Source organism: Diadema antillarum, unplaced genomic scaffold (assembly GCF_040938485.1).
Source record: "Diadema antillarum isolate AM-2024a unplaced genomic scaffold, OU_Dant_1.0 scf00000104, whole genome shotgun sequence".
NCBI lineage: Eukaryota > Metazoa > Echinodermata > Echinoidea > Diadematoida > Diadematidae > Diadema > Diadema antillarum.
The window spans coordinates 116,222-139,026 of NW_027270993.1; the positions used below are offsets into that span (position 1 = coordinate 116,222).

Below are 22,805 nucleotides of genomic sequence, written 5' to 3' on the forward strand. Positions count from 1 at the left end.
CAAAAGTGATCACATTCTTTTCCCTATTTTTGTTTTTGTTTGTTTCATGTGGAAGGCAAAAGAAAGAATCATTCTTGAAACAAGACCTGAACATTATACCACTACCCAATGAATTGATAATTAAAGCTTTCATATTTTTTTTTACAACATCACAAGCAATTTGCTGTTATACAGACATAGACAAAATCTCTTCTTGATTCTGTTTAATATATCAGTGCATATTCCACCTCCCAGTAAGTTTGTGTTACCATTGCATCAATACAAGTTGGTATCACGACTGGAGGTTTTATTCAGGATATTCCTGAGAGACCTTTGAACTAGGACTCGCATTATGTAGCTACAGTGACTTTGCAAGGGGCAAGTGACTGTACAGTGGGCTGTATAAATTGACTGTTTAGATAAGACATGGTACAATTTGTAGTTATCTCGTAGACTGATACCAGACCTCTCTGAAACCCAGCTGACCCATAAAAAAAGAGGATTGTTGTTCCCATCTATAGGCACTGTCTGACAAACTCAAGCATTCATATGATGGCTGACTCAAAAATATTCTGCTGGAATCAGTAGAAGACAGATGACAGATAACAAGCATGCTACATATTCACACCCAAAATGACTACATGGCATCAGAAATGCATTGTAACTCACAAAATACAATATTCATCTTGTATTTCTTTATCTAAGAAGACAACAAGAAAAAAAAAATATGTGTGCTCGATTTTTTTTCCCATAAGTGTACTCATTGAACAATAACTTTACAACTTGACTGGTCAGACCTTGCCTATAGAGGGGGTACATCAGCTGGATAAGCTTTTGCCTAGACTTGGTGAACACACATTTAAATATGCATCCAACAGCTAGCCTGCTGGCACTCTCTCTACCCTGGACTAGAATAATAGCGCCCCCATGCTGCCCATCTCGCTCTGCTCCTTGACAAAGATCTCAAAGTATTGGTAGATGATCGTGACGGCCAGAAGAATACCAGTCCCAGAGCCGATGGCTCCCAGGAGATCAGCAAGGACAGACAGGGCTCCAATGCACAGACCACCGAAGGCAGCTGCTGTCGGGATGTACCTAAGGCAGACCAGACCAAAGATACTTTTTAATAAAGGTGTTTGTTTTATTTAAAAAAAAATACAACAAATACAACAAATCCAGAATACTTGGTTTATTACACAGCTCTTAACTACAAAGGCTACAAAACTCCTGCCCAAAGTTAACTGCATGAATTTGGCAATCTTTCTTGAATTTTTGAAACTTTAACAATAAACTAGAAATGTCGCTATGGCGACTGTTATGCCTCCGCCATAATGCATGATTCTCCTAATAGGTCTAGATAGTACATGTGGACAATGTGTGATTACATTTTCACAAAACTGGCAAAATATTGAAATGACAAGTTTGTCACAAATGTGTTGAATGTTCACCTTCCTTGACCTTGGTTTAATTGGATGAATAGGAGAGCATGTATTTGGGGATTTAAGGACTTTAACTTGACTTTGACCCATTCATACATTTATGCATTGAGTAATTTTCATGGTACCGGTATGGAGAAAAAGTGCAATTTCTGTACTGAATAGTAAATTGTTACCATGTTCATCTGGCCTTTGACCCTAAAATTCATAAGATAATGACTTTCAGGTAGAACATGCATAGATATACAGTAAGTTTCCCGATAAATTGAGCCACTTCTGAGATATGGAGGAAAAAGTTAGTTCAGCACTTTCACTTGATCTTTGACCTTTTGACCTTTGAGGCAATAAAAAAGAAAAAGAAAAAAAAAACTCTCCAGAGAATTTCTATTAGGTTACACATGCATACACCAAGTGTAAAAAAAAAAAATACTAATCCTGCTGGCATTGCATGAACATGAGGGAAATAGTAAAATTTTGAAGTGTTGCACTTGACCTTTGACCCCTGACCTTTGACCCATGAACCCTACATTCTCTAGATAATCACTGCCAGTCAGTACATGTATATATACTATGTTCCATGAAGATACCTTGAACAATTTTCCAATTTACAGAGAAAAAAAAGAAGTTTTAATACTTTTACTCGACCTTTTGACCTTTGACCTTTGACCTCATGACCCAAACTTTCACCAGAGAATCTAAATTGGGTAATACATGCATACACTAAGTTACAAGAAAATATCTTCAGGCATTGCATAGATATGGTGGAAATAGTGAAATTTTATGTATTTGACCTTGACCTTTTGACCTTTGACCTTGAGCACGTGCACCCAAAAGTTGATAGGCACAATTTCACCCCCTAATACACATACATGCCAAGTTTCATTAGGATACCTCAACAGCTTTTGATAGTTACCTTGTCCACAAAATTCATTACGGACGGACGGAAAGACGGACGGACGGAAGGACGGACGGACGGACGGACGGACGGACGGACGGAAGGACGGACGGACGGACGGACGGACAACCCGAAAACATAATGCCTCCGGCACCACTTCGTGGCGGAGGCATAAAAAGCAGAAAATCCAAGGAGCATTTGATGTCAGGAAAGAATGCAGCTAAGATCAGCTAGAACTATCTCCAGGTTCACAGGTAACAAACATTTTCATTTATCCCTTTTTCTCACTTTACTTTACTCGCCTGCTACCAGCAACTTGCATTGGTCCATGAATAAAAGTCTCCCTTACCTCAGATACTAGTAATATGCAGCCATCACAGATTGAATATCGCGAAATGTGTACTCATATTGAATTGTCACTGGTACTGCAGTGAGATTACTCCTATTTGAGATCTCAGACATTTGGCGCAAGGCAGTTTCAGCTTTTGATATGGTTCAGCGATTCCCATCACGAGGGTAAAATCACATGTCGCACACAATGTGAACCCCTGTTAACCCGTTCTGTGCCAGGAACTTTGGACAGTGTGTACACAGCTATGGGGGTTTTCTGTGCCTATAGGCATTCAAAGCAGACAAAAGGGTTAAAGAGCCTATTCCTACCTGTTGAGCTCATGAATCATAGACTTCTCCCGATGGCCACGCATCACCATCTGCTGCTCCTTCAATTGCTTGGCAACCTGGAGATGACAGTCGAGATAAAAATGAGGAGTCAATACATAAATGCCAATATGAATGACCAATAAATATATGTCCAACAGCACGGGTCAAATTATATGTAAAATCCCCTTTCAGAAATTGGGTGAATGAATTCTCAACTACTGCTACAAGAAAGGCCAATAATTACATCTCACCAATTGAAGATTGAATATGATTTACTTTTTGGTTTTTACAACTCAAATCACTGGGAAAATGGAATTAAAGTGAAAAGGGTTGAATATGAGCAGTGAAAGGTGACGTAGATAGAGAGGCCATCTATCCAATTTTGGAAATAGAAATAATCATGGTATCTGATAAATGTTCCATTCCAATCAAATATAAACTCTGAACACACTTGCGCCATTTATGTGAATTGTTTCTAGCCGAAGGTGGTTGGAGAATGTTATGTACTGGAGAAGAGAGCAGAGGTTTTTTGCTACCATAGTGAATGATGGCATACAGTCATTCAGATGTATACTTTATCAGTACACACCCAAGACAAACACCCAACGTTTCAGTATTGCATAACGAGCAGTGTGCTATTATACAACGTCCAAGCAGATCCTTGTAATTTGATTGGAGGATTGTTGGTGACATGATATTCAATAAGTACTCCATTCAACGCTCCGTGTAATTTTGGTTCTATTTTTGCGTGCAACTTGGTTCGATTTTTTCGTTCTATTCCACGGTTCGAGAAATTGTGCGGTACTGCGAGTACTGTGTGTTGCATATTGAGGATCGCATACAGCTAGCGCAGTGTACGTGCGCGGTACATGCATGCGCGTACGTAGGCCTACGTAGTGCTAGTGTACGTGTGTATGAGCGCTAGTGTAGTGTATCTACACTGATTGCACAAGCCAGAAAGAGAATCGCAGTGGATCCACATGTAAGTATGGCTATATTTTTCATACATATATAGACTTCTAGGCCTACTTAGACCAAAAAGATCTACTTGGACGTTGTATAAATCAAATAGTGTATGGTCTTTACTCGTGCAATGGAACGAGATTTCGCACTCGCTGAAAGATGAGGCGCACTACTCAACTCGGCTTCGCCTCGTTGAATAGAGCGCCTCTATCTTTCACCTCGTGCGAAATCTCGTACCATTGCACTCGTGACCATTCACTATTTGTATATTATCCATCATGATGGTAACCAAGTCCATGTGACTACTGGTAACAAAACTACATTGTACAAGGAAAGTCGACGACTCCGCGCTACTTACATCTTTGGCAGAGGATCCCGAGACTTCGATCCAGGTCTTGGAGAAGAAAGCACAGGAGCCAAGCATAAAGACTATGTATGCAACCGCATGGATGGGGTCTGTCAAGATACGGGAGAAGTTTTCTGGGGGCGACATGTAGTAGCATAGACCCCCGACAGGGTAGGACCTAGCAGGGCCTCCATCACCAGCCTCCTGCAGGGAGAAGGGGGGGGGGGGGGTAGGAGCAAGACAGAAAAATGAAGTCAAATGTTGCCACGTAGGGTGAATTAATATGCCACCAACTTTGATGCATTTCTTTCAAACCTTTTTTTTTTTGGACAATTTACATAGAGGGCACAAGAATCAAGCAACAGAGAATTCATTCAACATTGGGCTGTGCATTATCCATCACTTTGTGTCATCCACAATACAGAAACAATATAAATCCACATAATTTATGCAAAACCCATCAGATGGAACAGAATATTGCTCCTACTACACATTATAGTACTGTATACGCCATATATTTAGTAAGTCTAAATTTTCGCAAATCGGGACTTCCTGACGATTTCGCGAGTGGACAAATTCGCGATTGTGGAGTACTGTACTGGACGGAGAAATGTATACGTGTGTGTCACATTCGGGATCAGAGTCATTATTTTCATGTGTCTTTCATTTCGCGAATAGCACCTGACTCGCGAAAATAAAAACCTCGCGAAATATTCGGCGTATACAGTAATCAATACAAGTCATATGATTTAAATATTGAATAGAAAATTGTACCATTTGTACCTTGGCTCAGTCACAATCTATCAACACATATTGAATATGTGCAGATAATGTAATGACCAAAACCAAGCAACATCAATTTTCCTGTGTTTTATTCTGCTTAGAGTGTAGGATTAAAGCACCCAAAGCAGCAGTAACACACAGAAACCATCAATCTTGGGCATCGGTACACGTGCAGAGGGCAGCCACTGACTAAAGTAGGACACTACCAGGATGCATTCCTTCCAAGTCGCCACACAGAAACAAGACAAGCAACCATCAAACATCATGGTTTCTTCAAAGTTTTAAAAGTTATCCTTTGGATACAAATACAAACAGAAATATATCTGGTTTTTCAGTATCATTCTTCATATTTTACTTCTTTTTTTCTCTCCTTCTTTGCACACAGATAACTTCAGCATGCATAAACACACGTAAAATATTGAACATTTTAAAATAAATGAAAGCTGCTGGTCACAACCACATAAAATCTAGTACTATGTTATGGGTAAGCAAACAACAACAAAGAGGTATTACTTACAGCCCAAACACCGAGTAAGTTCACAAAGAAGTTTCCACTGAATTTTACAGCCAGCATCTGAAACGCAAAGATAACACTGACATGAATATTATTCAACCAACATTCTACACTTGATGAAAATAACTCTACGTCCACATCCTTGTGAATCTCAAAGCTACATGACAAATTATTGCATAAGCAAGATCATCTTTTTACAATATTTTCTCTGGCATCTCTTTCCATCAATCTAAATAATGTTACCACCAAAATTTTGATACACACGAAAACAATTATCGATATCACAAATTCCTGTTCAATCATTGCACAATTCTAGAGTATAATACTATATCTATAACACCACTGATCTTTTAAAGATCTATAGGTATTGTTGCATTCTTCAGGAGTACAAGAAAGCTACGTACATGTAACACACTCTGCATACAAACTCTTCATGTCACAAGTTAATTTGACATCAAATTGCAATTTCAGACACTATGCGACTCCTGACGATTTAAAGGGGAAGGCTAGTAACTGATCAGTGGGAATCAGTGGGAATGCTGGAGGATGATTGTTCCAATCATTGTGGGGTTCATTTAAGAGTACATTATATATTGATTGTTGTGTGAAAATTATTTGCTTCAGAATGGTCTCATATTCAAGCAATGTGCACTTTAATGTTTCCAGGTTAGCGTCCCTGGTCAGTGACGGGGCATTAATCTGTACATTACTACTGTAGCAGTAGATATATAATGTACTCTTAACCCTAACTTACCTGGGGGGGGCCATAATGGCCCCCCCCTCGACAAATTCCGCGACCATTCCACCGCGCAAAATTTTTTGACCGCGCCGCTCGCTGACTTTTTACTTTCAAGTCTCGCGCAACTTTTGAGACCAAATTTGTCGCGACCGGGCATACCGTTCCGAAGCCACGCCCCTTCAAAAAATTTTCATTTACCCCAAAATTGCTCAAAAACGTGATTTTGTGTACAAAGTCAATACAAATTGTGTATTTTCAATTAATTCATATAAAGATTCATATTTTTAATTTTAATGGCTGAAATAAATTTATTTTAGTATAATTATGCTTCTAAAGATGTGTATGACAAATTCTGCTGAAAAAAACAACAAAAACAAAAGTTCGAAAAAACAAGGAAATACATAAAAAAATGATAAAACAATAAAAAACATAAGAAATTAATTTTGATACTGAATTTTTTTTAACGTACAAATGTTCGGAATGTCACTAGGAATATTTAAAACAAAAATCAGCATTCCATAAGCTTTTATAAGCCAATCACAGACGAAAATGAGGTTTTTTGCATATATTTGCATAATTAATTAATTTAAAATAAAAAATGCAAATTTTTTGAAAATTTAACTTAACAGTCTTGTAGATTACATCCGGCTTTATGTTCATGCAAAATTTTGCGGCGATCGCTCGATCAACGGCCGAGATCTGAAGGGGGGGCCATAATGCCCCCCCCCCCCCCCCCCCCCCCCCCCAGGAATTCAAGCTTGCTAAATAGCCCAGGTAAGTTAGGGTTAAATGAATCCCACAAGGATTGGAACAATCATCCCTCAGTATTCCCACTGATTCCCACTGATCGGTTACTAGCCATCCCCTTTAATTTCCATGCAAAATTGTCCCGGCTGTATTGTGAGTGACCGTGGGATTGTTAAGCCGTGCTCACCTGTGAAATGACATAGAGATTTGAGACAAGTGCACTCTGGAGAATGATGGGAATGTTGGAGGTGTAGAAGAGCTTGATGGGATAGCTGCTGTACTGGCCGCGGTACCGGGCAGACTTGATTGGCAGGTCGACACGGAAACCCTGGAATGAGAACAAATAGGAGCTTTCATAACAGGATAGATCCACAGCAACCTCTCCCCCACTGTGTAGTCATCATTCAAAGAGATGTATATATTATGTCGATGGAGATGATTCAGGTAAAACCGACATAAAATATCAATGACATAAAGAATCTACTTTGGACACTCTATGGACTTCAAACAATCTTTACTATGCAATCACTGCTGCTTCCTTAGAAAACCAAGTGTCCATATGAAGGTAAACTTTTGTCAAAATGCATGGACACACGTTGATATGACAAAATGCCTTGAATAAGTATAAAAGAGGAATAGATAGTAGCGACAAGGCGGAATATTATGGGCTGACCTGGAAGTAGATGACGATGGCGAAGACAAGAATGGTAGCCATGAGGTTCATGAGGTTGGGCAGGTTCTGGCGGTAGAAGGCCTCTCGCAGCCCACGCACCTTGTCTTGTCGTGTGGCCAGAAGGTGGAAGAGGGCTATAATGGCCCCCTCAAACTCCGTTCCTGAGAAAACACACAGAAGAGCATTCATATAACTTACAGTGCTAGAAATGTGTCTAACTAGGTGCGTGATACTGCTTTGATAAATACAAGTATACGAAGTACCCCACCAAACATGTCAAATGGAAAGATTATCACATGGAAAGATTTTCAAATGGAAAGATAGAAAGATGGAGAGATTATCAAATGGAAAGATTTTTGCTCATTAGCCTTTCAAAGAATTCTGCTCTCTTCTTTAAAAAAATCATCATTATCATAAAAGTTTCAAATTAACAGGAAAAGATAACCAATAATATCTACATGTTGTCTTACTGCCTGTTCTGAATAGCAATCTACAGTAAACTGAGTTACTGTGACACATCTTTTGAAGCAATGTGCACTTGCCTGTACACAAAATCACGTTCATGAAAATATCTATACAATTTTTCTTGTACGATGTATAGGGAGCAGTTGAAGTTCAAATATTTGCTGCCCATTCATAAAGTAAATATCTCTCTTTTTCTCGCTACACCTGTTGTGTTATATGAGCGCACTACATTTATCACAAGTGTACGCATATTCTATGTATTCTATATTTGAGTGATACGGTCAGAGCAGCAGTCATTACATGACGCTAGTTTGTGATAGTGGATTAAAGTTGTTCATTTTATCGTTAAACAACTATGTCCTCTGTTCATCATTGAATCCGGTCCACTATTACAACATGGTGGCAGCGGTGCCGACACGGATTTATGCCAAAACAGCACGGAACTAAAGTTTTCTTAGGGAAATTCATCATGAGTGACTTGTGCTGAAACCGCCCGAGAGGACACTGCGCACAACACGTCTACGTCTACTGCAGATACGTGCATGGACTAGCTGAACGACTCGTCTTGTGAGTAACACTGTGCGTGAATAAACCGATTATTTTATCATCCATGCTGCTCATCAACGAATAACGATACGAATACATATCATCGGATTGATGAACGCTTTGCAGAGCATTCTATATTGGTTTCTACATCGTTAGATATAGCTGTGTAGTTCGTACAAAATGTTGTCAGAATATCTTCGTCGCACGAATCACTGACATTCGCCACATTGGACAGTTGCAGTTCTGTAAACAAGCATTATCGACGCGCACTGTATCCAAGTACGCGCAATACCCGAGCGTTTCAACCAGGGACTTCTATTGTTGACGTAACAATAGACCAAGTTCGCATTACCTGAGCGCACCGTATCCATTGACATCCATTGTTAGACATAACAATAGAAGACGCAGATAGACGCGTATTATCCTGGACTGACCAGAAATGTGTTTATCTTATCGGCATAGCAACGTGTATTGCGACATCATTGCTTCTACCTGGACCATCACTCAGCGGAAGGATATTTCTGACAGAGCATACGCAGTTTCCCGTTATCGCAGTTCATCTACCCTGCAAGCTACATGTACAACGTAGCGAGGACGGACAATCAAGACACGGCACGATCCAGACTGAGAGTGAATCCATATGCAACCAGATAAAAGAGATGAGAATGAGTACAATTCATTAAACTATCTCAGACATTTGAACACTTGCGTGTGGACAATTACATACATTCGTTATTTGTGTACATGAATGTTTTGACATATTCATATGCATCTGTGTATTACTGTGGTAATCTTGACATCTAGACATGTTTCGATGTATTTTGGAGAGTGTACATTATTGATACATGTATATCAGTAGTGACTTTGTGTCATATATTTCTATGTTTGCAAACTATTCTTGATTTGTTTACTTTGTAAACTATATCTGTAACCTTTCAGCCGTAAGTTTGCAAAGTGTGACATTAATATCAAGCATTGTATCATTTGTATCTCCAACTCAATCTAAATCAAAACGCACGATGGCAAGGTATCCAGAAATGAATTGGAATAGTGCTGATGTGCCGGAAGAATTCAAGTTATTCAAACAACGCATGGAGTTATGCTTCCAAGACAACGATGTCCAAGACCCAAAGAAGCAAGCAATCAAAATCAAAATTGCAGTAGGAAATGAAGGTTTGCGTAGAATTAACGCATCCGGTTTATCCAGTGAGGATCAAGAAAAACCTGCAATGTTGTGGTCTACTCTTGAAGGTCAGCTGAAAGTCAAGCTGAATTTTCGCATCCACAGACTGGAGCTGATGCGATATCGTCAACACGCAAATGAAACTATCGACGAATTTGTAAATAGATGCCGGAGTAAAGCCAAAGAATGTGACTTTACCGAAAATGAGCTCTCAGAACGCGTGACAGAGCTAGTCATTGCGTCTACACCTATTGAGGCGTTCCAGAAAGATCTTCTAGACCAACCCAAAGGCTACAAGATAGCAAACCTCCTTGATGAAGGCAGGAAATACGAAGCCATAGCCGTAGGCAAACAGTGTCTTCGTTCGATCGAGTCCTCTGCAAGCAACGTAGATGCTCTATCACATAACCAAGATAGACGCAAGAAGTGTGGTAACTGTGATTTGAATCATCCACCACGAAAGTGTCCAGCCTACAGAGACATTTGCAAAGCATGTGGTTCCAAAGGACACTGGGCTAAATGCTGCAGAAAGACAAAACACAGAAAAGTGCTTCGAGGACGAAGTCCAAGCAGATGACGCCAAGGTGATAACCGCAGTTTTTCACCACGAAGACAGAAGACACCCACCAGGCAGCCAACCAAACAAAATGTAGCCGAATTCTCCAAAGAGCCAAAAGGAGAAACCCAGGAAGATTTTGAGGAATTTAACACTATCGTACTGGGAAACGACCTAGATGCATCTATCGATTCTGTGCATCAGAAAGAAGCATTCGTGAAGATTGGAATTATCTGTCCCAGCAAACGTGGACAACACATCTTACATGCAAAGGTCGATACCGGAGCGAGTGGAAATACACTCCCTCTACGGACAATCAAGGCCATGTATGGAAGCAGGTGGCAAGCAGTTGTACACCCGACTTCAGCACGTCTTACCGCATACAACGGTTCCCCGATACATTGTTTGGGCACCCTTCAGATCACGTGCAAGTACAAAGACTCCGAGTGGAGAGATCAACTTTTCTACGTGGTCGATGTCTCAGGACCAGTGATAATTGGACTACCTATGTGCAGTGAGTTACACGTGGTAACAATCCATGAGATGCACCCTCAGAGTCGTAGTCCAACTAACAGACCGTCTCCGTTGAAATCTGTCAAGGACCTGCAAGTGCTCTATCCGCAACAGTTTGATCGTATTGGTAACTTTCGTGGAGAAGCAACACTACATGTCAAAGAAGGAGCTGTCCCCACCATTGATGCTCCAAGAAAGTGCAGCGTCCACATCAAAGACAAACTCAAGGCTGAGCTTGACTCAATGGAGAAGCAAGGCATCATCAGACAAATTGACCAGCACACCGACTGGTGTAGTTCGATTACTACAGTTCTCAAGAAGGATGGATCCTTGAGAGTATGCCTAGATCCCAGGAGATTAAACCAGAATCTCAAACGATGTCCCCACAAGATTCCAACTCTTGAAGAGGTCAACCCAGCTTTCTCCGGAGCAAAGTATTTCTCTAAGCTCGACGCGAAATCCGGATATTGGTCTGTTCACCTATCCAAAGAATCCCAGGAGCTGACAACTTTTCGTACTCCATTTGGCAGATACTGCTACACACGCCTACCTTTCGGACTTTCTGTCAGCCAAGACTTGTTCCAGCAACACATGGACCGTATCGTTGGTCAAGTAGATGGATGCATCTGTATCGCTGATGATATTGCAGTTGTTGGACGTACCGAGGCAGAGCATGACAAAAACCTCCACAGACTGATGGAAGTTGCCCAAAGAGAAGGACTTGTCTTCAACAGTACGAAGTGTATCATCAAAACTGACAGCATCAACTTCTTCGGCTCTGTATATACCAGAGATGGCATCCGCCCTGATCCACAGAAGATTGAAGACATTCATGCCATGCCAACACCTCAAGACAAAGAAGATCTACAGAAGTGCCTTGGTCTTCTTAACTATCTCGCTCCACACATCGCCAACTTCTCTGAAAAGGCATCACCCTTACGTGAACTACTGAAGCGAGATGTGCCATTCACATGGCAAGACGATCATCAACATGCCTTCAACGAACTCAAGAAAGCGATCTCTGCAGAATCTTGTTTGCAGTACTATGATCCAAGGAAGACAACGATCCTAGAAGTCGACGCATCATCAAAAGGCCTAGGAGCTTGTTTGATGCAAGAAGGCAAACCTGTCGCATTTGCTTCAAAGTCTCTCTCATCGTCACAAGCTAACTACTCCAACATAGAGAGAGAAACGCTAGCCCTCGTGTTTGGAATACAACGTTTCCACACATACCTGTTCGGAAACCAGTTCACTGTCCAAACTGATCACAAACCCTTAGAGATGATCACCAGAAAGCCACTGAGATGTGCGCCACCACGTTTGCAGAGACTTCTCATCAAAATTCAAGGCTATGACTATGATGTCAAGTACAAGCCAGGCAAATCGATGATCATATCAGATGCTTTGAGCAGAATGCCTAATCCAAGCAAGAATCAAGACGTTCCCCTTGATGTCAATGTGGAAGAGATCTGTGAGGAAATCGACATATCACAGATTGACCTTATCTTCTTTGGACAAAAGAAGAGAAATGAGCTGCAACAAGAGACGTCGAGAGATCCGACCTTGCGAGCTCTGTGGCAAATCGTCACGAATGGTTGGCCAGACAAAATCAAGGGAGTACCTAGAGAGGTCAGAACATTTTGGCCATACCGCGATGAAATCGGAGTATCAGATGGTGTACTTTTCAAAGGCAATCAAGTCATCATTCCCACAGACCTCAGGCAAGACATCCTGAATCAACTTCATCAGGGTCATCAAGGTATTGAACGTACCCGCAGACTAGCAAGGGAAACCGTGTATTGGCCGAACATCAATAAAGACATTGAGCAAATCTCAAAGAATTGCTACGCCTGCCAAGAAAATCAGGTCAAGCAACAAAGAGAACCCTTGCAACCTCACGACATACCAACTTCGCCGTGGACGAAGCTTGGAACTGACTTGTTTACTTTCAACAAGGAAGAATACCTGTTGGTGACCGACTACCATTCAAAGTATCCAATCGTTCGCAAGTTGAAGGATACATCCAGTGCGGCAGTCGCAAACATACTGAGTGGTATCTTCAGTCTTTTCGGACCACCAGCAACTCTGATATCAGACAATGGTCCACAATTCGTTGGAAGACCATTCCAAGAGATGTGTGAGAAATGGTCAATTGATCACATTACATCGTCTCCGCGATATCCAAGATCCAACGGACTCGCTGAACGCATGGTACAAACTGTGAAAGGAATCATGACCAAGTGTACCAGAACTGGACAAGACATCCAGACAGCACTACTACATTTTCGTGCCACACCAATCGACTCCAACCCACCATCACCTGCTGAATTACTCTTTGGAAGACCAATCAGGACAACACTTCCAAGTCACCACCTGACCAGACAATCGTTTACGCCTGATTTGTTGTTTCAGAGACAGGAGAACATGAAACACAATCACGACTTGCGTGGAGGTACAGATTTACCACCTCTGCACGTTGGACAGAAAGTGAGAGTTCTGAATCCCAAAGACAACACTTGGCTTCCTGCCGAAGTGAGCAAAGTACGTCAGGAACCAAGATCCTATGAAGTAGCAACTCCCAACGGTAGCATTTTGAGGAGAAATAGATCTCACCTGAGAGAGATGCCAACTGGAACGAAACCAATAGTTCAAAAACGGGTTCATTTCGAAGACGACGGCAGGAGTGAGGAAAGGAGACAACATCCAGACAGAAGACAAGGACAATCTGACAGGAAGTCAGTCTCTACCCGGTACATAACGCGATATGGACGTGAAGTCAGACCCCCATCGCGGTACCAAGAGTAATGCAATGCTGGAAGATAAGCTAGCAGCATTGTCAGTGTAAATAGTATATTCATTCATTATGTTTAGTGTAGATTTATTTACAGCACATTTGTGTAACCAAGTGATACACATCATTTGATTTCACAAGACAATATTTGAAATTTAAGTCAGGAACCATAACAACTACGATATATGCTACATTTATCAAAATGTTTGTTGCATGCTATATCTGTGTATTACTGTTAATCACATTTGTGTATTGAAACTATGATGTAGCTGTTCACTAATTTCACATACAAAAGTTAATCTCAACTGAATGTTAAAAAAACAACAAACATACAAGCATATATAAATTATTTCCTGTGTTGATGATAATCTGAGTACAAACTCAAATGCTAAATCATTCTGTTTCTATTACATATACTATATACACATTCCATATGAATGTAATTGTTCCTGTCTTATACAATTAAAGATATCACGAAGATATACGTGAAATTATTTGTAAATATGCTGGTGTTAAACTGCATGCATTTTGTGACAATGAGTTTGAATAACGTTATCGTTTTATTCGTCTTATCTTTCGATACCAGATATGTCGAGATTTGTTCAGTATATATGAGAAATGTAAAAACTTATACTGATAAAAAGAATTTCTGGTACATTGCATTTGTGAGACCAGCTGTTTCAAGTAGAATAGATTTCATTTGCCTGCCTGATTGTAATTCAACGTATCTATGCAAATCTCAAACAAGCTTCCTCCATTTTTCAGCATTTTGTGTCAGAGATTCACATTTATAATACTTGGAAGATCAATGTGAATGTTTCCATATGTACAAGTGCAGTTTAAAAATATTCGTCATTGTATCTTTTCAGAAGGAGGGGGATGTTGTGTTATATGAGCGCACTACATTTATCACAAGTGTACGCATATTCTATGTATTCTATATTTGAGTGATACGGTCAGAGCAGCAGTCATTACATGACGCTAGTTTGTGATAGTGGATTAAAGTTGTTCATTTTATCGTTAAACAACTATGTCCTCTGTTCATCATTGAATCCGGTCCACTATTACAACAACACCCTTCTCAATATCTAAGTCTGTGATTTACGAACCTCGGCCTGTGTTGACTGTTGCAGGGCTGAAGGCTCTCCACACAATGGTCTCACAAATGTTGGTAGCAATGAAGAGAGAGATACCAGAACCAAGCCCATAGCCCTTCTGCAGAAGTTCGTCCAGCAGCAAGACGACCAGTCCGGCCACAAAGAGCTATGGAAGTGACACGTTCCAAGACGATGAAAATTTTAAGAGACATTTTATCGACAGAAAAACATTTCATGATCAGGTGGAGCATTACAACAAGACGAACAACAATGTTGGTAAAAATATACTACCCATCAGAAGGGGTTTCACATTCCTTCATGAACATATCCTCAAAAACTTGGTAATTATCTATACATGCAGCAAGAAGACCCAACATATCAGATAAATGAAAGCATTCTTCTCTTCACTGGGAACCACATGGTTATTGTGGTAACAAAACTATGTAACTTTTGGAGACATGCAATGCGGGAGAGTACATTCAGCATGACCACAACAGGTTTCACAGTCTGTGGTTACTTTCAGTTCTAAGTGATCAAGGCTAATTACAAGCGAGCTCAGCCCCATTATTGTATTCTGTTTTCAGTATCAGATCAAAGAAATGATGTCACCATAAGTTTGGTATTCATCTAGCACTGAGCTAGGATGGGTTATTTCAATGGTATCCTCTACCATGACAATGAAGCTTACGGGGGGAAAAAAAAGGTGGTATATAAAGCCAGTATCCATGGCAACCTGAGCTCTCTGCACAGAGCTACCAATTTACCTGGATGATGATGAGGAGACAGATACCGGCTCCAATCTTGTTGGGCTCTCCATACATTCCTGTCATGACATAGACAATGGCCTGACCCACAGTGATGATCATACCAAATACTGCCAGGAAAGAAATAAGTGGAGATTTGGGGATAACAAGTTAGAAGAACGTGTCAATCTGATCCTTACAAGCAGAGTCAAAGTGCCAAGTCAAATCAACTGCAAAACTACACACAGCTCTAGAGTGAAACTCTACTACTAAAAGTAAGAGACACTCCAGGATACCACAAGATTTCAATGACTCTCATCTTTCAATCCTTGCTGTCAACACTGAATGTTCACATATCATAAATGTGCCATTGCAAGAAAGCAATGCTGACACCGATTCTAAACAAATACATGAAACTCAGTCTTTGCAAGTAAAACTTCAAAACTATTTAACTAATTTACTGCAGAGCTGAAGGACACATATTCTTTTTCAGTTCAATATGTACAGTTCCCCCCCCCCCCACCACCACCCGAAGGGAAGATTACCACATTAAGTGACATCGAAAGTAACAAATTTCAGCAATTAGAAGATGCATGTATATACCATAAGGGCCATCTTCTACAGTGCTAGTTACATGATGCAATAGGATGCAAGAACCTTCCTGGCTGTGGAACAGAGTCTCACAATCAAAAGGGCAGAAAGGTCAATGCATTCAACTGACACATGACTTCCATTCCAATCAGCACTGTATAAAAAAATTCAACAAATCTGTGGTGTCAAAATCAACACCTTCTCACTAAATAAATCCTACTCCTACTAATAGGGTTGAACGAAGAATACATATGAAAGACTAATTGCTGTCCCCTCCCTCGGGCAGTCTTACGTTTCTGTGCGCCATTAAAGAGAGCCCGGTCCTTGGCGGTGTCTCCAACCTCAATGATCTTGGCTCCGGCCAGGAGCTGCATGATGAGGCCAGAGGTCACAATGGGGGAGATTCCCAGCTCCATGAGTGTTCCTCTGTTTGACGCCAAGATTACCCTCATCCAGTAAAAGGGATCAGCCGAGTCTGATGACATGATTCCAAACAATGGAATCTAAATGGGCGAAGAGTAAGATACTGATTATTCCTTCGTTAGTAACAATGCTGTCTACCTATCACCAGGGTAAGGACACCTTGACTTTTCTTTGTAGCACTTTACCTCTTGTTATAATGCATGGTTTGTAAGTTACAGTGCACCTTTCAAGTGGGGCGTTGAGATTTTTAACATGCGAATCTTCAAAGAAAAATGACAACTATATTTTTCCTTTCCTTGTAAGACTAAATCCGTTGCAATGCTGTATCCTTGGTAACATTGCATATCTTTATACTTTAAAAGCATGTCACCTCAAATAGGAGAATCCATGTGACAGTACTGCAAAAATGGAATTGTTTTATGTGAAAGCAGCAAATCTAGGAAATGAAATACATGTAACACAGTATTTACAGCCTGTTCTCATCAAATGAAACAAAAATGTTTAAATTGTATATATTTCTTTCATAGTACAGTTACAGACCAATACCAAAAGATATTGGACATGGCTGTTTTGTCTCCATCACTTTATCCCAGGAATGTTCCAGAAGAGGAAGCACTCACCTGACAGCATACCAAGAAGATGAAGAGTGTGATGGCTGTCCATAAGACCTTTTCCCTGAATTGGATCTGTTGAGAGATGTAGAAGTCAGTACAACATTAATACTCTTTTAAGGTCAGATGTCAATAATCACGGTTAAAGCCCAAACAAAGTTCTGGTACGACTGCAAAAGTTGTCAAATTTCGCTCCCAAATGTGAACGTATGCTTAGGAAATGTGCAGGATAACGATGTTATAACAAGATATTCGATGGGTAACGACGAAAATGCGAAATATTAACCAAAAAGGTTCAGTCAACCCTACTTACCCGAACGGGGTCAGGCTAAACTCGGACTCGAGGATAGCTCGGCTTCGCTTTGATGACGGCGGGATGAGTTGTAATGGTTGTCCCTCTGTGTACAGTGTTGTCCTATGGGAGCGCCCTGTATAAACTATCGCTTCGTGTTCTGGCAGTAATGGTCCGAGTTGTTACAACGCGCGCATCAAAAACCTCTTTTGCGCGCATGTAAAATTAGTGTGCGCCTATCAAGCACCTCTAAAACAATCAAAGGCGCTTGATAAACAACAGCAAAAACTCCAAAGACCGCGCGTCTCAGCAACTGAGGACCGCGCGCTGTCATTTTTGTTTTGTTTGTACAGGATTACATTACATTAGCACGCACTTTCCTGTCCATTCAGTTACTAGTAGGCCTCATTTGGTATTATGCAGTGGCCAGTAGAATGTGGCGATCACGAACTGCGTGTGAATTGTCTGAAGTAGGGTCGAATTTTTCCCGAGACCGAGTTAGTCTGGAGCCTTCTGGAATAAAAGTCGGTTTTCCTACTATTATTATTTTTCTCAAAATACTCCAAACCGACTCATCATTCGGGCAAACCGCGTCAGCCAGGTAAGTTTCTTAGTGGACTCTTTCGATATATTGCAAGCAAAAATGAAATGGTGCTAGACGGGTTCTCAAGCACTTACCGAAACTTAGTTTTCACTTTAAATGGGTATGACATTCATTACTATATTCTGAGACATCTATTGCGCTCTTGACATTACACTTCAGCTTTGCTCAAATAATGTCTCCCTTGGAAATATATCTTGTGTAGACATTAGCTTTTTTATCAGTTATGCATACTTACTTATTTCATAAGAGAGGGGTCATGTTTATTGCTACCTCATTCTTACAAAGTGAAAAGGCAAACCTTTAACTGAATAGTGCACTTACTTTTCGTTCTGGCTTGGAGATCTCTGGCAAAACTGCACAGAAGGGCTTCAAAACTTCTAGAAACTTCACTGAAATTATAAAATAACATGGTACATAATAAATACGATATTTCATCTTTTAATGTGACTGAATAAATTTCACATTCAAAATATGATGTAACTGCATAAAGTTATGTGGTGACTTTGAGACAAAAAAAAACCTTTTTTTTTCCTCTTGAAGCTTAATGATTCTCAGTCAAAAGATCTTGGTGTATCTGTGTCTGTTACTTTTTACCCTCTATCGGACAGGTTGTACATTGGTCTCTCTCCCTAGCCTTTCACTTCAGTTAGCCAGCTCATGTCAGGGTACTCTTTATACTACTATCTAGATAAAGTTTGGCAATGTTTTGTAATTTATCAGAATGGATGACTCAAAATATGCAATACTGAAGCAGGTCATCTTTCAATTCACCTCAAAATGAACATTGCATTAGAGTCAGGACATATGGTTCATTCTTTACATCAAGAGAGATGTAAATTGAAAATCATGAATTCTTTTAACACTAGATTTCCACAAATAAGGGATAATAAACATGTTTTTTGATGATCTCCTGCCCCCTCCACCCCCCCTCCCCCCCCCCCCCAAAAAAAAAAAATAGATCTACTGGTATATTCACACTGCTTTTACCCATTCCACAGCACATGTTGATATTACAACAATTAGCCATTGTTCTTTGTGTGCTGCTTGCATCAACATGAACTGTATGATATTTACAATCTTACATTTATGATAGCATACACACTGTACTAATTTTACTAGTAACCAGTGAGACCAACAGTCTCTATTGATGATACAGAATTCTATCAAGTATCAGTTCCAAATCATTTTTTTTTATTAAGACCAAATCCAAAATTTGACTCATAATGCTTATCAAAATCACGGTTTTGTGTGATATTTATGAGAATAATGAACAGTCTGACTCGATACACCTTGGCAAGTTGAACAAAAACATAAAATACAAGAACAGGGATCATGCTTCCAGAGACCAGAGTCCAGCTTGGAACTGCTAAAGAAGAAGTGTTGGCTAATCAAATAATGTATTTATGTGGGGGAATCATCCGACAGTGTAGCATTCCGACACTAACTTTTAGTAACAAACTGGTACACAGAGTGGTGTAGTGTCTAAAAGTAAAGGGACAAATTATTACACTCTTGACACTACAATGACAGACCATAACCAGTGTTCACCACTGTTCACAATATTTCTAGCTGATTCACAAGTCACACTCACAATCTTGTCTGGTCCATGTAGGAATATTAGGTTAGGATGTAAATGTAATTTATAGGGGCAGAGAGCTGAGAGAAAGGGTCATATACATTCTAAAACATCACAAGAACTGCAAATTGTAATGTTACATGGATCACAAAAGGGGTCTGAGTTGCATTGTTGTTTTCAGTTGGAAAGATGATCCACATTAAAACAAGATATTCAGGCTGCAACGTACACAATATGGTGACGTTGCAGCGACGGTCGGTAAAGGCTATATAGCTCTCATGCACGCGTCCCATTCATTTGCACACGATCACACTCGCTTACGGCGACTGCTCACACTCTGTACGCAAGGAACACATTGACCGCAGCCTTACGGAAACAACTGTCACACATTCTTATTGATTTTCTTGTTCGCTGTAGAAGTCAAGACAAAATAACCAAATGCTACAAACATACCCATGGTTGCTGCCTTCGTAGGAACTCTTCAGATACAATTTTGTTGAATTTAGTACTTCTTATTGCCCAAATGAAACCGGTGACACGGTGGCCGTCTTCTACACAATACGGCTCCACGCAAAAAGAGGATGCTGATTTATCACGTGACTAAACTTGTAGTACACGTCGGCATTTATAGTCTTATATCCAGCCGTTCACCTACATAGTTGCTAACTAGCTTTGCTACTTCGAAACCTGCAAAACAATAAAAGACATTAAAAAAAAACTGCGAAACAAGACAAAGGTGACTCAAAGCAAAATCGACACTATTGTGCCGTAAACTAAAGATCACATGTTCTCACACATGTGGATTACATTCCGGTGAAATATTATTTGTCTCACTAGGATGTTTATTCAAAAAATCCACCTTCATTACACGTGGATTGCGTGACATGCAGCAATATTAGTGGAACACATCAGTGAAAGTTTGGGGAAAATCTGACAATCCGTTCAAAAGTTATGAATTTTTAAAGCATCTGCGCAGTCACTGCTGGATGAGAAGACTGCTGCAGTGTATGATGTCACATGCGTAGAACATTATAAGGAAAATTGAGAGAAATTTTACAAAATTGTATTTCTTGAAAAACACGTGCACATAATTTCCTTAATTTGTCACTGACGTATGTTAAGGGTAATGTTATTCCCCCTATCTCCTGAAAGAGGCAAGTTACGTGCTCTTTCATTATGCGAGGAAAGTGAAAATATGTTGATTTTTCTTTATACTTTCTTTATATTGTTGTACAATGTGACATCACAAGCTGTAGTAGTCTTCTCATCCAGCAGTAACTGCATGAGCAGAAACTTTAAAAATATTCATTGCGTTTGAACGGATTGTCCGGTTTTCCTCAAACTCTCACTGATGTGTTCTACCATTATTGCTGCATTCACTCTGTCCACATGTCTGCAGGGATGCCAAGTTAAAAAAAAAAAAAATTATGAGTGAGAATTTCATGACTCGGCATTATCTTCTCTTCTGCGTTTGATGTTCAAAATTATTTTCCTATTTCCAAATAATTTGATCACGCTGATACACTGTCTTATACGGCACGGGCTATCAATTCTACGATGTGTACACTATCTTGCCAATCTTGCTTTTCTTCTGCTCATCAGTGCTATAGTGTCTGATGTGATAGACCTATCTGCCTATTGTAAATTTTAATCTAAACATTCAGATGATGAGCTGAAACTTCATTCATTCGTTTTGAACGAGCGATACATAGTACCCCTCCTTTTTTCTTTTTTTTTGTGCGAAAAGAAAAAAATGGGGGAAATCACAACATCCATCAATTCCGGGGGGGGGGGTTGTGCTCGCTCCCACCCCCTTTCTGGTTCCGCAGCCCGCCATGCAGAAAAGCACTTGGGCCGCCTACCGTTTCCACCCTTTAGGCCTACCAATCCTATACATTAATTTCATAAATATCATCTGATACGCCTATCCCAGATTCATTGACCATCAAAACGTATTACCCTCAATATTTCGAATCACACTGGTATTATTGTAAGTTAACCAGGCCTACTCACATATGGCCCATTTTTAATAATAAAGAATTCTTCAAAAATATCTTTAAAAAGGGTCCTAGATCCGGACGGTGATCCGGATCATTGCCAAAATTTAAAGTGTCATTATCAACTGTCCCTGAACGTTGGTAACTTTTTTGAGTTACAATGTAAGTTTTGTAAACAGATATCAAACAAACAAACAGACAAACAAACAAAAACCAACGTCGGCAAAAACACAACGAAGGTAGGTACGAGACTGTCAGACTCAGAGCGAGAAGTAGTAGTGACAATGGGCATGATTTACATATAAAATAAAGTCTCAGCATTAGTGCTTTAAAATAGTTATAAAATGTGAGTTATAGAAACGACCATTGTAAACATTTGAATCCGCATAATCGATGTGAAATATCATTAGATACACAAAATGTGAACGATTCCAGACTAAACCGTCTACAGTTATGGTTTATTGAGAAAAATACCGATTTCTCCTTGTATTTTATAGGTTTTATCGCGAAAATTTTGTGTGGTAGGATGTTTTGTGACACAACAGACCTGTAGAGACACATCATGCATCAAATGCAGGGCCGGCGGAGCGTATATTCAAAAGTGTGTGGGAGAACCCACGTACTTCCGGGTCCAAAAGTGGGCCCAAGTGATGACAACTTATGTATTCCTTTGTATGGTGCATGGTGCACAAAAATGGGGGCCCTAGCCCCCCCCCCCCCCCCCCCCCCCCCTCGAGGCCTCCCCCCGGTTCCACCGGCCATGAAATGTGATATCTGAGACTTGAACATTGCTCTTCGCCCGCTTGTGTGCCCTTGCTGGTGCATTGAGTGTTTGGTGTGCGATATCGCAGCGATTGCGATTCGATTCCGTCACGTTCGAAGTGTAGTGCGATCAGAAACCATGGCGCATTGACGTCATTCTATAAACAATATGGCGGACTGATGCTCATGCGATACTTCCTGATCGGCCGTCTCCGTATTGGGATTTGTTTTTTCAGTCTTCTGGCAATTAATATGCAATATATATTGGCCTCTATATTGAGGTCGTAGTGAGTAAGTTTTTCAGGCAATTTCATGAAACA

At 40.3% G+C, this 22,805-nt stretch overlaps 1 protein-coding gene across 1 annotated transcript; it reads right to left on the bottom strand.

Annotated features, from left to right (window-relative positions):
• Positions 1 to 725: 725 nt before the first annotated feature.
• Positions 726 to 20,306, bottom strand: LOC139719085 (protein transport protein Sec61 subunit alpha-like 1). Its single transcript, XM_071630522.1, has 12 exons — positions 20,180 to 20,306; positions 18,472 to 18,539; positions 17,264 to 17,329; positions 16,513 to 16,723; positions 15,651 to 15,760; positions 14,899 to 15,052; positions 7,736 to 7,896; positions 7,250 to 7,390; positions 5,580 to 5,636; positions 4,292 to 4,483; positions 2,971 to 3,047; positions 726 to 1,074 (listed from the first exon to the last, which is right to left on the bottom strand). The coding sequence occupies exons 1-12, from the start codon at positions 20,181 to 20,183 to the stop codon at positions 888 to 890; spliced, it is 1,428 nt and encodes a 475-aa protein (XP_071486623.1). The 5' UTR covers positions 20,184 to 20,306; the 3' UTR covers positions 726 to 887.
• Positions 20,307 to 22,805: the final 2,499 nt, after the last annotated feature.